The sequence below is a fragment of the Peromyscus californicus genome, unplaced genomic scaffold, assembly GCF_007827085.1.
Source record: "Peromyscus californicus insignis strain IS unplaced genomic scaffold, ASM782708v3 Scaffold_12__1_contigs__length_115047231, whole genome shotgun sequence".
Lineage (NCBI taxonomy): Eukaryota > Metazoa > Chordata > Mammalia > Rodentia > Cricetidae > Peromyscus > Peromyscus californicus.
The window spans coordinates 3589919-3602877 of NW_026294413.1; the positions used below are offsets into that span (position 1 = coordinate 3589919).

General features: G+C 50.6%; 1 protein-coding gene across 4 annotated transcripts in view; it reads right to left on the minus strand.

Moving 5' to 3' along the window:
- The window catches only part of Farp1 (FERM, ARH/RhoGEF and pleckstrin domain protein 1), a 271588-nt gene that overhangs the window by 8044 nt on the left and 250585 nt on the right, over positions 1–12959 (minus strand). For all 4 annotated transcript variants that reach the window (XM_052732439.1, XM_052732441.1, XM_052732438.1 and 1 more), the window contains exons 17-23: positions 10461–10542; positions 7127–7364; positions 3730–3860; positions 1440–1508; positions 1220–1309; positions 663–745; positions 472–584 (exon numbers count right to left, since the gene is read on the minus strand). In XM_052732439.1, coding sequence (XP_052588399.1) covers positions 472–584; positions 663–745; positions 1220–1309; positions 1440–1508; positions 3730–3860; positions 7127–7364; positions 10461–10542 — 806 coding nt within the window. The remainder of the gene's footprint in view (positions 1–471; positions 585–662; positions 746–1219; positions 1310–1439; positions 1509–3729; positions 3861–7126; positions 7365–10460; positions 10543–12959) is intronic.

A 12959-nucleotide genomic window follows, 5' to 3' on the forward strand; every position in this document is an offset into this window, starting at 1 on the left:
TGCTGATTGGTCAATGAATAAATCACTGATTGGCAGTGGCCAGGCAGGAAGTATAGGCGGGACTAACAGAGAGAAATTGAGAGAACAGGAAGCTGGAGGAGGAGACACTGCCAGCCGCCATCAGGACAAGGAAGATGTAAAGTACCGGTAAGCCACAAGCCACGTGGCAAGGTATAGATTAATAGAAATGGATTGATTTAAGCTGTAAGAACAGTTAGCAAGAAGCCTGCCACGGCCATACAGTTTGAAACCAATATAAGTGTCTGTGTTTACTTGATCGGGTTTGAGCGGCTTGGGACTGGCGGGTGACAGAGATTTATCCTGACTGTGGGCCAGGCAGGAAAACTCTAGCAACAGATCCCAGCAGCACAGATGGCAGGCCTACCTGCTAAGGGGTTCTGACTTAGTGTGATCTCTCCCTCCGTGGACAGTCCCTGTGGCCATGGCCTTGGGCACATCAGCACCACTTACTGTTGTCAGGGGGGCTGCTGGCCAGGAGCTCAGGGGTAGGTCCGTTGCTTTTCTCTGCCAGGTCAATGGCCATCTGGATGTCCTCCATCCACTTTTCCATCTCTGATCGGGAACTGAAGACAGAGATGACGTCAGCTTTTCAGACCACAGAAGGTCAAAGGTAAACGGTAGGAGTCAGGTTCAGGAGTTACCTGGCGGCCACGATGATAGACTGCCGCTGGCCCCGGAGGGTCAGGCAGTGGGGCACACCCCACTCCTCTTCACTCTCCTCAATCTGTGGAAGAGTTCATCAAGTCACTGCTGAGCAGCAAGCCAGGCACTTGCTGCATCTGTAGACACTCACCAAACTGGCTACCAGACCAGTAAAGGCAGAGCTCAGTGGGACTCAAGGCTGAGGAACCTACTGCATTACTTCACTTCCTCTCCACCTTCTGAGAAAGTTGGGATACTCCAGGTCCACATGCAGAGGTGGGTGCCCTGTGGACACCTGCTGCCTGGGATGTAGTATGGGGCCTGCTTTAGTGAGGAAAAGTTGGATTTGTCCTCACTGAATGGGTAGTTAGGCGCAGCCATAAGACAGAGAGGCAAATCCCTACCACACAGCTCAAGTTAACTTGCTCTGGATTCTAGAAAGACCATCCTGTGGCCTATATGTGCGGAAGAGGTAGTATTTCCAGGGTCCTCCTTGCTAGTGAAGGCTGAAGTATCTGATCTTCACAAAGAGGGCACTCCAGCATTGGACACTTACCGTCATGCCATAGAGTGGGAGCTGTCCGTGGACTTTAAACTGATTAGATGCCGTCAGCCCCCGGCTGGTGTACAGCAAGACATCGTTGAACTAGAGGGACAAGCAAAAGTGTATGAGCCGAATGGGTCCTTCTTACCTCTCAAATCCCAGCTTTGGGATCCTCCTCACCCACTGTAACATGGTTCTGGACTGTCAAGGACAAACAGCTTGCCACACTCACCAGAAAGAACATTCGCTGTTGGAGCCCCTTCCCGGAGAGCTTGCTAAGGCTGCCCAGGCGGATGAACTCCTGTGGAGCAGACAGAGATAGAGCCTCAGTTTACTAAGAGTGCGAGCCTGGATTCCAGTTAGCATCATATAGGAGCCTGAAAGTTCAGTGTTATTCCCATGTTCAGACAAAATGATTAAGAAAGTTGCCCAAGAGCACCTTGCTGGCTCTGTCCCTGTGACAAATCCTTGTGATGCTCAGCTGAGTGGCTGCCACTCCAGACTAAGAACAAGGCTGTTACTGCTGTGGGGTGAGCTGGGCTTGGAGCATGGCTGCTGATGCTTCCAAGAGTTAGTTGTAACAAGCCCCAGCTGCACTGGTCTTAGAGTATTCTAACACTACTGTGGGGAATGCTATAATGGGCAGGCAGGCCTCCGACCATCTGGAGTCTGTCCCCTCCCCTAGTGACCCAGATTGCGATTCTCAAGAATCTTATTCCTCAGCAAAATGGAGATGTCTGCCCAACTATCCAGATTAAGAGATGAATATAGGTAGTCTACCTGATGAGATCTAACCTAACCTCTTTCTTTTTAACCACCACAAAGAGCCCCCCGCTCCCTGCTGGGGGACTCACCTGCTGCCTTTTTGCAGTGGACTTCAGTACACCTGCTCTGTGCTTATTCTGGTCTTGATCAATTGTTTTTACCTACCTAAGGCAGCTACTTGCCTTCCAACGGCGTCTCAGGCCACACTGTAACCAGTGACACTACACTAAGTGAGCATTTAGTTAGTCCCTTCTGTTAATCAAGGAGATAAGGTTCTCCGTGTCGTTTTTACAGGTTCTCATTCAATCTTACTGACAGGATATGATCCTCATCTCACAGGAAGTTCCACCCCTCTCTACTAGAGTTAATCTTGAAGCCACAGCAGGATACTGCAATTCAGTGCTCTCTTCACAATGAGAAACTTTACAAATGGTCTCTGCACCAGGGAGCATAATATATTATGTGTTTTGTAAATGTTCAGACAATATAAATGATATTGAGTCCATTTGCATTCTATAAAGACTGCAAATCAGGCTGGTGTGTGCTCAGTCCTGGCAGAATGAAAGCTGAAATGGGTCTCGGGCTGTTCCTCCCGGGTAACTGACAGTCTCTCATGACTTGCTTCCCAGACACTTTCTTGGCTAGGTTTGGCTAACAGAAATACCCAAGGCTTCTCCCATGGGTCTTGAGTCACATGGATTAAAAGCTGCCTGGGCAGGGCCTAGGGGACCTCTGTTGGTAAAGGGCTTGCTGTGTACACTGAGGGACCTGAGTGTGAACCTTAGAATCCATGTAAACAGGCAAGCATGGTGGTGTGCATTTGTGATTCCAGTGCTGGGGAGCTGGAGACAGGGGCATTCCTGGGGCTCAAAGGCCATCGAGACTAGCCTACTCTGTAAGGCCCAAGCTAGTGAAAGACTGTCTCAAAAACACAAAATAACCAAGGTGAACCACACCTGAGGAAGCACTTCATACATGAACTCTGGCTTCCGCGCACACACACACACGCCATGGCAGAGCTGAGTGTGACAGCTCATAACCTGTAATCCTAGTACTCAGGAGGTGGAGGCAGGAGGACCAAGAGTTATATTCTAGGAAAAAGAAAAGACAAAAAGGCAACTACAAAATAGTTTGCAAGACGGCAACACGACCTGATCAGATAAACCCGAAAGGCCCCAGCTTTCTGGAGCTCTGTCTGCAGGTTAGGACGGGCTTGCAGCAGATCAGAAGCGGGCTGGGGCAGGGTGTGAAGCCAGCCAGCCAGCCACCCCACTGAGAAATCAGATGAGATGTAACAAATGATTGAATAACTGTGTCCCCTGGGCTACTTCCTACCTTTCTGTTCCCACTGGGTTGGAAAGAAAGTCTAGTGACATTAGCCATATGAAACGCGAGCGCCCGTCTCTGACCCGGTGACAGCGGCAAGAATGAATGCGACTGGCCCAGAGTCGTTTACCCCACGGGGCTCGGGCCACAGCTGTCACCTGGCTCTGGCTTTCCCTCTGTATTTTCCATTTCCACTGACATAAATTTAAACATCACGAACGCTTTCTTAAACCCTCTTTACAGTGTGTGTGTAGCGGGGGGAGGGCAGGGACATACATAAGCACATTAACCAATCGGGACCAGAGCTGACGGCTACCCTAGAACATGCAAGGTGTTCCCCTGCTGCTCCCTCAGGTGGCTGGAGGAGACCCAAGTGGCCGGCTTCCAGCCCCGACACCCTCTGTGGCATTACTCCAACACCTTGAGCTTACCCTTCCTGGGATCACAAGATTGTCAATGCCAATCAAATCTTTCTTGAGCTCATGCAGCTTCTGGAAGTTCTCCATCTTGATCATCGTACCATGCAACTGTGCCACCATCTCTGTGATCTCCGCCAGCGCAGCTGAGGGCAGGAGACAGCTGCAGGTTAGCCTAGACAGGACCTTCAGCCCAGTGCTCCAGGACGGCCTTGTCACAGACAAGCTCCAGGCCTGCTCCATCCTCAGACATAACCTACTGGGAATCCAGTGGTCAGCAGGATGGGAAGGGGCTCGGGTGACAAGGATGGTGTCTTGGCCCCCTGGTACTACGTACACAGGGGCAGCCTCTATCTTCATTGGACTCCATGCCCCAGTCCCTCATCAGCAAGGCCACCTAATGTCTCAAGTCCATTGAACTGTCAAGGACAAATGAGCCCCAACAGTACTAGAAAAATAGAACGCAAGTTGGCCAAGGGTGGCACAGTCCTCTCCCCTTGTGGGTGACATCCTCAAAGCTGGGAGGGGCCTTTAGCCTTCTCATGCTGGCACAACTGACGGGTAATACCAGTGCCACGAGATCAGGTGGGAGAGAGCGCAGCCCAACGCAAGGGTTGGGTGGAGGTTAAGGCTCTAGGAGCAAGATGTGACCAGAAGGGCTAGTGAAGGGCTGCCATGGGCCCAGGAAGCTGGAATCACAAGGTCCGCGGGCAACAGCAGTTGGCTCCTCTCAAAGACTGGGGCCACCGCACAGCACATGCCCTGAGTATCTGCTCCCCCTTCCACAGATTATCAACATCTCACTTTACTTTGTCAAGTCGCTTGTTTCAAAAGTGTCCATAGCCAGGTGTGGTAGTGCACACGAAATCCCAAGCTTAGGGAAACAGAGACTGTACTTGTGTAGATCTGAGTTCTAGACCAGCCTGGTTTTCATAGCGAGTTCCAGGACAGCTGCAGCTCTACAGCGAGACCCTGTCTCAGAGACCAAACCTCTGTGTAGGACTCCTCTGCATCGTCCAGATGAAGCCTCAGGCCTGCATCCTCCCCGCGAGGTCTCTCCTCTGCTCAGGCGAGGCCTTGCAGGGTCTGCAGACTCATGTCTGGCCTGTGTTTCGCCTCTCCCTCTGCATTCCACACCACGACACACAGAACATCTACTTTCTGGAATGTTCCACAAACCCTGTCTCCTTTGGGCCTGTGTCTGTGCCCTTCTGAGCACTCTTCACTCTTCCCCCTTCCTCTGTTAAGTTCAGCTCTCAGATTGGGTATCCTTTCTTCAGAAAGCCCTGGCTGAGCTCCCTAGGTGGATTTCATTGCCAGCTCTCTCATATTATCCCATTTTCCCCCTCTCAGGGTAAGGAACAGTCTACCTTGTGTGTATCCAGTACATGGAAAACAGGATGGGCCAGAACCTGGACAGGGGGTGGCCAGCCTTTGATATTACTACATGTTGCTGACATCTACAAGGCTTGTGTTCCAGAATTGTGCAATTAAATTTTTAAAAATGCAAAGAACAGTAAGTTTATGATTTTGTGTTTAGTGCTAATTATAGCTATTTTTGGATGTATGGGTCTCACAGCCTTAGGAGAAACACGTCGTCATGTAGGTGTTTTGTGTAGTTGTTTGATTTTTTTTTTGAGACAGGCTCTTGTGCATCTGTAGTAGTTTGAATGTAATTGTTTCCCTTAACCTCATAGGGAGTGGCACTATTAGGAGGTGTGACCTCACTGGAGTAGGTGTGGTCTTGTAGGAGGAAGTGTGTCACTGTGGAGGCGGGCTTTGAGGTCTCATACATGCTCAAGATACTGCCTGAGCATATCTGCCTGATACATGTAGCCTGGCTGGCCCTTACCCAGTGTGACAGCCCACTTCCTGCTGCCTGCCAATCAAGATGTAGCCAGCACCATGTCTGCCTGAACACCCCCATGCTCCCTGCCATGATGATAATGGACCAAACCTCTGAACTGTGAGCTGACACCTCAAATGTTTTCCTTTATAAGGGTTGTCATGGAAACTGCAGTAGGGATGTAAAATGAATGAAAAAATTTAACTAATAAAAAGAAGAAGAAAAAAAAAAGAGTTGCCATGGTCAAGGTGTTTCTTCACAGCAATAGAAATCCTAACTAAGACTAGGCTAGCCTGGAACCTCTCAAGTGTTACGACTACAGGCATTCACCATCACACCTGATCTTATGCGGTGCTGGAGACTGAACCCAGGGCCTCCCATCTGCTAGGAAAGTGCTCTATCAACTGGGCTACACCCCAACCCACACCTGGATTTTTAAGCAAAGGAATAGGAAAAAGATGTGTGTAGAAAAAGATGGTACAGGTGACCTAAGACCCAGAAGGAGTTTCTAATACTTTGTGTGTGTGTGTGAGACAAATCTTAACATGTAGTCTGGAACTCGCTATGTAGACCAGCCTGTGCCACTGCCCGGCCCTATAATACTTTAGATAAGAACCAGGGCTTTGGTATGATGGTAGACACGCACATTCATACAATGTGTTCAGGAGCCACCTCCACAGGGCCCACTCTGTACACAGCCCTAGCTTGATATTTGAGGGGACTCAGTTAATAGACGTGGCCTTTGAAGGGACTGAGGGTGAGGCCAGGGCATGCAAACTTCAACAGACTATATAAAACACGGGACAAAAACATCTTGGGTCAGCTGAGCTCAGTGAGACAGCATGTGTGAGACACCAGCTCTGACCTTGTCCTGAAGGACACTTGCTCCTTTCCTCAAGCCTCAGTTTCCCTCAAAATGAGCAACCTGCAGTGATCTCCTGGAATTGTGGGGTGATGAAGGTGAGAGCCTGGGTACGAGGCTGGGCACTGCCAGGCAAGAAGCTGAGCAAGCTCAGGTAGGAAACACGAGGAGAGGGGCTGCGGTGGGTATGAGCAGGGTGCTAGGTTTGGGTTCCAAACTGCCTGCTTCCCACTGCGTGACCCCGCACAGGTTTCTTAGTCTTTCTGGCCTCGGCTGGTACCATCTATAAAATGAGCTCCCCAACGCCTCATGAGGCTGCGGCAGATGCCAGAAGTAACAAGCAACCTGAATCCATCCGTTATTTCCTCGAGCAGGCCTGAGCTGGGAGTACTAAGTCTCAAGTAGGCAGGTGGAGGCAGGCCTCTGGGAGCAGGCTGGCTATGGATCAAGTTTCTCCAGGGTTCTTTGTCCCTGACCACCTGGGTGCAAAGGAGAGGGTGTGTGCAAACAGGGAAGAAAAGATAGTCTAACTATTAGCATCACCTTCCCACGGGCAGGTCAAGATGCAACCATCACACGATGGAAACCTGGAATACTACAGCAGCAGATGGACCCACAGATCCCCAGCGGGCACAGCCTGGCCGCATCCTGCCTGTGGACACTTGTGGTTGTGTGGGCTGTCAGACATGCACACGTAGCCTTACCTCGGCAGTCCCTGAAGTCGGCGTGGCTAGGAGGGTGGTGCTTGCACAGGCGCTCCAGGACCTGCTTGTAGTGCATGAGCCGGTGCAGCGGGCGCAGGAGGAAGGTGTTGAGTGGCAGGTAACACACCTTCTGCAGCTCAAAGTCTCGGCAGAAATGCTCCAGCCGCCGGGAGCCCTTGATGGAGTTCTCCAGTGCCTCCAAGGCCTCGCTGTGCTTCCAAAGGTGAGCGGCCAGGTGCTTAGGGAGGAAGGGGGGGGTGGTCCTGGTCAGCACGCTCACACCAGTGTGACTTAAACAAAAGAAACCTTTGTGCTCATTATTTTACTGCAGTTTTTTTTCAGATGGGGATGAAACCACAGGCCAAGCTCTCCTGGTCACATTAAGAAGAGGACCCCGATTTGTGACAGCACTGTGCAGAGCTGAACACACACAGTGAGGGCACATGTGATGGATTCCATCTGGATGTGTTCCTGTGTGCTGGCCAAACAACCAGCTGACCATGCTTAGCACGTGCAAATGCAGTTTAGTGCCTGGGCTCGGAGTGCAGCCCGAGAGACACAGCAGGCGGGCGTCACTGCTAACCCGGATGCGGTTTCGAGACATGGTCTGCTGCTTCCCTCCACACTTCATAAACACTCTTTAACACCGACAACAAAACAAAATGAGCAAACGAACAAACAAAGGTAACTCAACTCCTCGAAAGAGACAGCCCTGCCCTCCCCAGTCTGTTTTTACTTTGCTTTCACAGAGCCCCACGGCGTAAACCCTGCGGTATTGGCATGGTGCTGAAATGCCAGAGAGGCCGGCAGAGCACAGAATGTCAGAAAGAGGAGACAGGCGATGCTCACCACAGGCAAGAACGGGTACTTTTAGGTCTTCCATGCTGGTTAATGGAGGAAGGCAGAACAGCAGTTTCTGGTGGGAGGGCTGTGGGGGTACTTGGCAGTCAGGCATGAGAAGGACACATGGTAGCTGGTGAACAGCAAGTCAAGGAGATGTCCCAGGGGTGGGGGAAGGGCCAGACAAGTCTCCCTCACCACAGCCAAGGCCCATGGCAGTGTCCTGCAGGCTATGCTCCCAAATAAGGGAATTGGATTTTTTTGTTATTTAGAAAAGTGAAAACTGGAAAGGGTTGAGAAAAGGCATGTGACGCGAGAAGAGGCATCTTAGGATGGGCAGTAACTGGAAGTACCACGGTAATCAAATCACATCATGGAAGAAATGAGAAGCCCAAGGAACCGGCTGGAATGGGCTACATGGTGACCATTCCCAGCACAGGGCATCCTGAGAACAATAAACTAGGAGGTGGTGAGATCAGTGTGGGGGTGGAGAGGTGAGCCGGGGAGGCAGCAGGCTTAGGCAGGGGCTTGCTACCATAGCCCACGCTGGTCTTGAACTTGAGGATTTCCAGCCTCAGCCTCCTGAGCAGCTGGGATCACAGGCGTGTGCCACCAGGTCCAGCTCTGTGGTGTATTTTTTTTTTTAAAGGCATTACTTAAAAATGATTCTGTATGATACTGTCATGGTAGATGCTTGTCTTCACACTCAGAATGTCCAATACTAAGAGTGATCCCCAGGATGGACTGGAGGCTTCAGACAATAATAATACAGCAATACTGCATCATGAACCTTAGCTGTACTATATCAATGAAAAATGTTAAGATTAGTGGAAACCATGAGTGTTGATGTGTGGGTGGGAACCCTATACACTGATTAAAACTTAAAATTTCACTGAAAAATTAAAATATATTTTAAAAAGACTCCCAAAGATGTCTATTACTACAACCCTGAGTCCTATGCATCCGCCTCTGAGCGCTAAGTCCAGAGTGTGGAATCTGCCAGGCTCTTCTGGCTTTGCACCTAACTTCGAAATCTCCCACAGCTTCTCAATGATGTTGCCCCACACTGCAGCATGGTGTGATTTGTACACAGTGGGACGGTGAATGATATTTAGGGCCTAGTAAGTTATATCCTGGTCTTGGTTAAGAAACTGGGGAGAGCTGGGCAGTGGTGGTGCACGCCTTTAATCTCAGTACTCAGAGGCAGAGACAGGCCGATCACTAAGTGAGTTCCAGGACAACCAGAGCTGCTACACAGGAAACTCTGTCTTGAAAAACTAAAAAGAAAAAAGGAAAAAGAAAAAAAACAAAAAACAAAAAAACCTGGGAGGGCTGGAGATGTGGCCGACAGTAGAGTGCTTGCCTGTGAACTATGGGGCCCTAGGTTCAATTTCCCAGCAACACACAACCTGACATGACATACACACTCTCACAGATACCACACACATATACCCATACCACACACACCCACACACACATCCACCCTCCCATAGGCACACCACACACACACACACACACACACACACACACACACACTCCATACATACCTCCCCCACACCTCTCCCACACCACACATAACATAGCATACCACACACACTCACACACACATCCACCTCCCATAGGCACACCACACACACACAACGCCCCCCCACAGATACACACACCACACCACCCCAGCTCCACAGCAAGAGGTTGACAAGGAATGTCTTGAGTAGCTCTTCATCCTAACACAGCAACCTAGCCAAATGGACCGTGGGAAGGAAGGACCCCCAATTCTGTGAGAGCCTTCCTACCATTTACCATGGAGTGACGGTTGGTGGGACTGGTGGCTGGCTGGACATACCATCATGGTGGCAGCATGATTGGCTGCCTTCTTAGGGAGCATTCCTTTTCTGGGACAGTTATTAGGTCTTGAGGTAATGGGCATGACCCAGCAGCTGAGATTTAACAAGACCTCTTAAAAATGCCAGCACAGATGCATTCAGTAGATAAGCAGTGTGACTCAAAGCCTTCTGTATCACAGGTGCTGCTAAATGTGTCCAAATGAACAATAATCTCAGACATTTGTAGGAGAGGATTGTGGGCTAATACTCCTTGGCTCTCTCAGGTATACTTTCATTGTAGATACTGCTGTTAAAAACAGATTTGATGGGTTTAAAGACACAGAATTTACTGGCATGCCCAGATAATTTAGCATCTGGGCTTTTGTCATGTACAAAGGAAGTCAAAACAACTGACTGAAAATGAAATGTACAGTTTTGTGTACGTTGTTTTTAAGGTCACAAAGACCTGTGTATGAATACCTGTTGCTTGTGGACAGTGCAGAGCCTTTGGACCGGTAGCTATCATGCTTTCTCCAGTAACATTCTGTAGAACGGCGGGAGGACGGTCTGACTATGTGATCATCCTTGATGCTTTGCACAAGTCGACGGGCCAGACAGTGCAAGGCCACAGAACAGGCTCCTGCCCCCTCCCCCAATCCCAGCCAGCTCACCTTCATGCCTTGAATGTTCTTAAGCATGACATCCCCGATTCTTTGGTAATCTCCTCTGATGTGGGCATTTGAGCGGCCTTCCCTGGGGGCAGCAAAGGAGGAATACACTGTTAGCAATGAAGCGCCCATGTCGGGGGAGGGGCAGATGACAGAGGGGTGACTGGGGGAGGGGCAGATGACAGAGGGAGTGGGTGGCCAGCTGGAGTGGGGGTAGGGTGGTGGGGGCCTCCCTTACATACAGGCGGTGGACACGGTCTCTGTGCCTCAGTGCCTGAGTGGGCACTCCTAACTCAGGGCTCAACTAGCAAAGAGAAAAAGCAGCAGTTTTACTGACCATTTCCAGTACTCAGTGGTATGAAGAGCATGACCTAGGTGCTGACTCATTCAATCCCCAAAGCAAACCTGAGAGGCGAGTGCGTGCCTTTCTCCTTTATGGCCAGGGAAGTTGAGACGGACAGGAACCCGCTTGTCGTGAACTTGCCCTCGGCCATGCTAGTTTAGTCTCTAGGGCGGCACTTGTACCACCACGCCAGTGTCTCTCCTCATTTAGTGGTAAGAACGGAGTAATAAACGAGGCTTGTATGTTGACACCCACTGCTCAGGCTAGCCTGAGGCCACCTTACAGGAAAGAGCTAAGAAATGAAGTAACAAGAGCCAGGCATTGGAGGCCAAGCTGAATATAAGAGGTGCCCAGAGAGCAAGGAACGAGTCCACAGCTGAAGTGACAGCGACCGGGGGTGGGGGTGGGTGGGGTGCTCCTGATCCTCCGGCAGCAAGAACGGGCTTCTGTGGGGGCACCAGAGTGGGGGTGGGCAGGGCACGTGCACAGGCCTCATCAATCAAGGTCAGGCAAGGTCGTGTCGGTGGACTAGGAACAGCGCCACCCCCACCCTTTGCCCCAGGTTTCCACACAGGGCACTCATGGGCACCATTTTACCCGCTCACACGTGGAGCATAAATGACACCGTACAAGGACCAAGAGCATCCAGACCTCCGAGGCAGCGAGAGGGCGGACCTGCTGCACCCCATGCTCTCTTGAGCCTCGGAGCACGGCTGCTTTCCTCCTGAGGCCTAACTACCACCTCCCTCCCACCCGACAAGACTGTGGAAAGATCCCTGTTAACCCCTTTGCTGCCTCGCTTTGCTCCCAGGCTACTCCGAAGATGTCTGTGTCCTCTGCGAATCCACGAGAAGCCCCCTTCCCTCTCTGCCCTCTCTCCTGTATCCTCTTCTCCGTGGTTTCAATCCATGATGCCAACTCTATACTGTACTGTCCTTCAAACCTACAGACTCGGCCCGAATTTCTCAGACACCAAAAAACTTTCCAAGGGCCACTGGGGATGACTCCCACACCTGACTCGGACCCAGGCTCCTCTCTGGCAATCCTTGGCCTCACACTAAGTCCTGCCTATTATTCCATCCCTCAGATGCAAGTCTGTGGTGCTGCGGGCAGTTTTGGTTATTAAATGCCTACTGAGTGTACCACTGGGGCATTTTGCTGATCCAGGTTTGGTCGGTAATTCAATGGTTGCTTCACCTAAACACTTGACATAGGGAAGGAATTAAATTCATAGGACTTCCGGTCTAAAGAATCATTTTGTGTTTAGAGCATGCTTGCTGCTCCTTCACCTGGGAGCCCCTTCAACATGAGGCTCTGGTGAGAGCTGTAAGTTCTTTCCTCTCCTGACCACCTTTCATACTGGAACCAAGAAGATATTCCACTCAGCCAGATGTTCAGATTTTGACAAAATGGCACCCACCCACCCAAACAGAGGCAAGGCCCAACTTAACTCCTGGAGATTACCTGGACTCTACATAGATGACCCAGAATTTACAAATGGGGGTGCCATTTGACAGCACATGTATGAAAAGTCTACTTAGTTCAAAGAATGCAATTTAGTTATTTTAATGACGACAGTGGTCTGGATTGAATGGGTGAGGGGCAGATTCCAGCTTCTATTAAAAATAAGTACTTCCCCACACATGGCTAAATAATGCCCCTGGCCCAAGACAAAATCAAAGCACAACCGTGGAAGCCAGACTTAATACTTCATCCCCTCCATTTGAGGTGTGACCTCAAACTTGTGGTGACCCTTCTGCCTCAGCTTTCCAAATTGTAGGGGTACAGGCATGTGCCACCCATGTCTCCAACTATTTACTTAAAAAAAATCTGCTGTGTTAAAACCTGCAACAAGGGACCTTCCTTCCTGTGTCTACTTGTTATCTGAGTGCTCGTGCACCCCCCCCCCCCCCGACTCTTACTGTACAGGGAACACTGGGCAGGAAGCAGTGATCAGTCCCCACGCAGCATGGACCCACTGATAACCCCACATTTACTGGGCGTCAGCTCTGGGTGATGTCATGGGAACAGGCTGAAAGCATCTAGAGTCTGCAGGATACAGCAGATCTGTCTGGCCCGCCCTCCCAGAGCAGACAAAGCCCCGGGCAGTGGGTCCAAACACAGGGCAAACCCCTGGGCCTAGGGACAAGCCCCAAAGT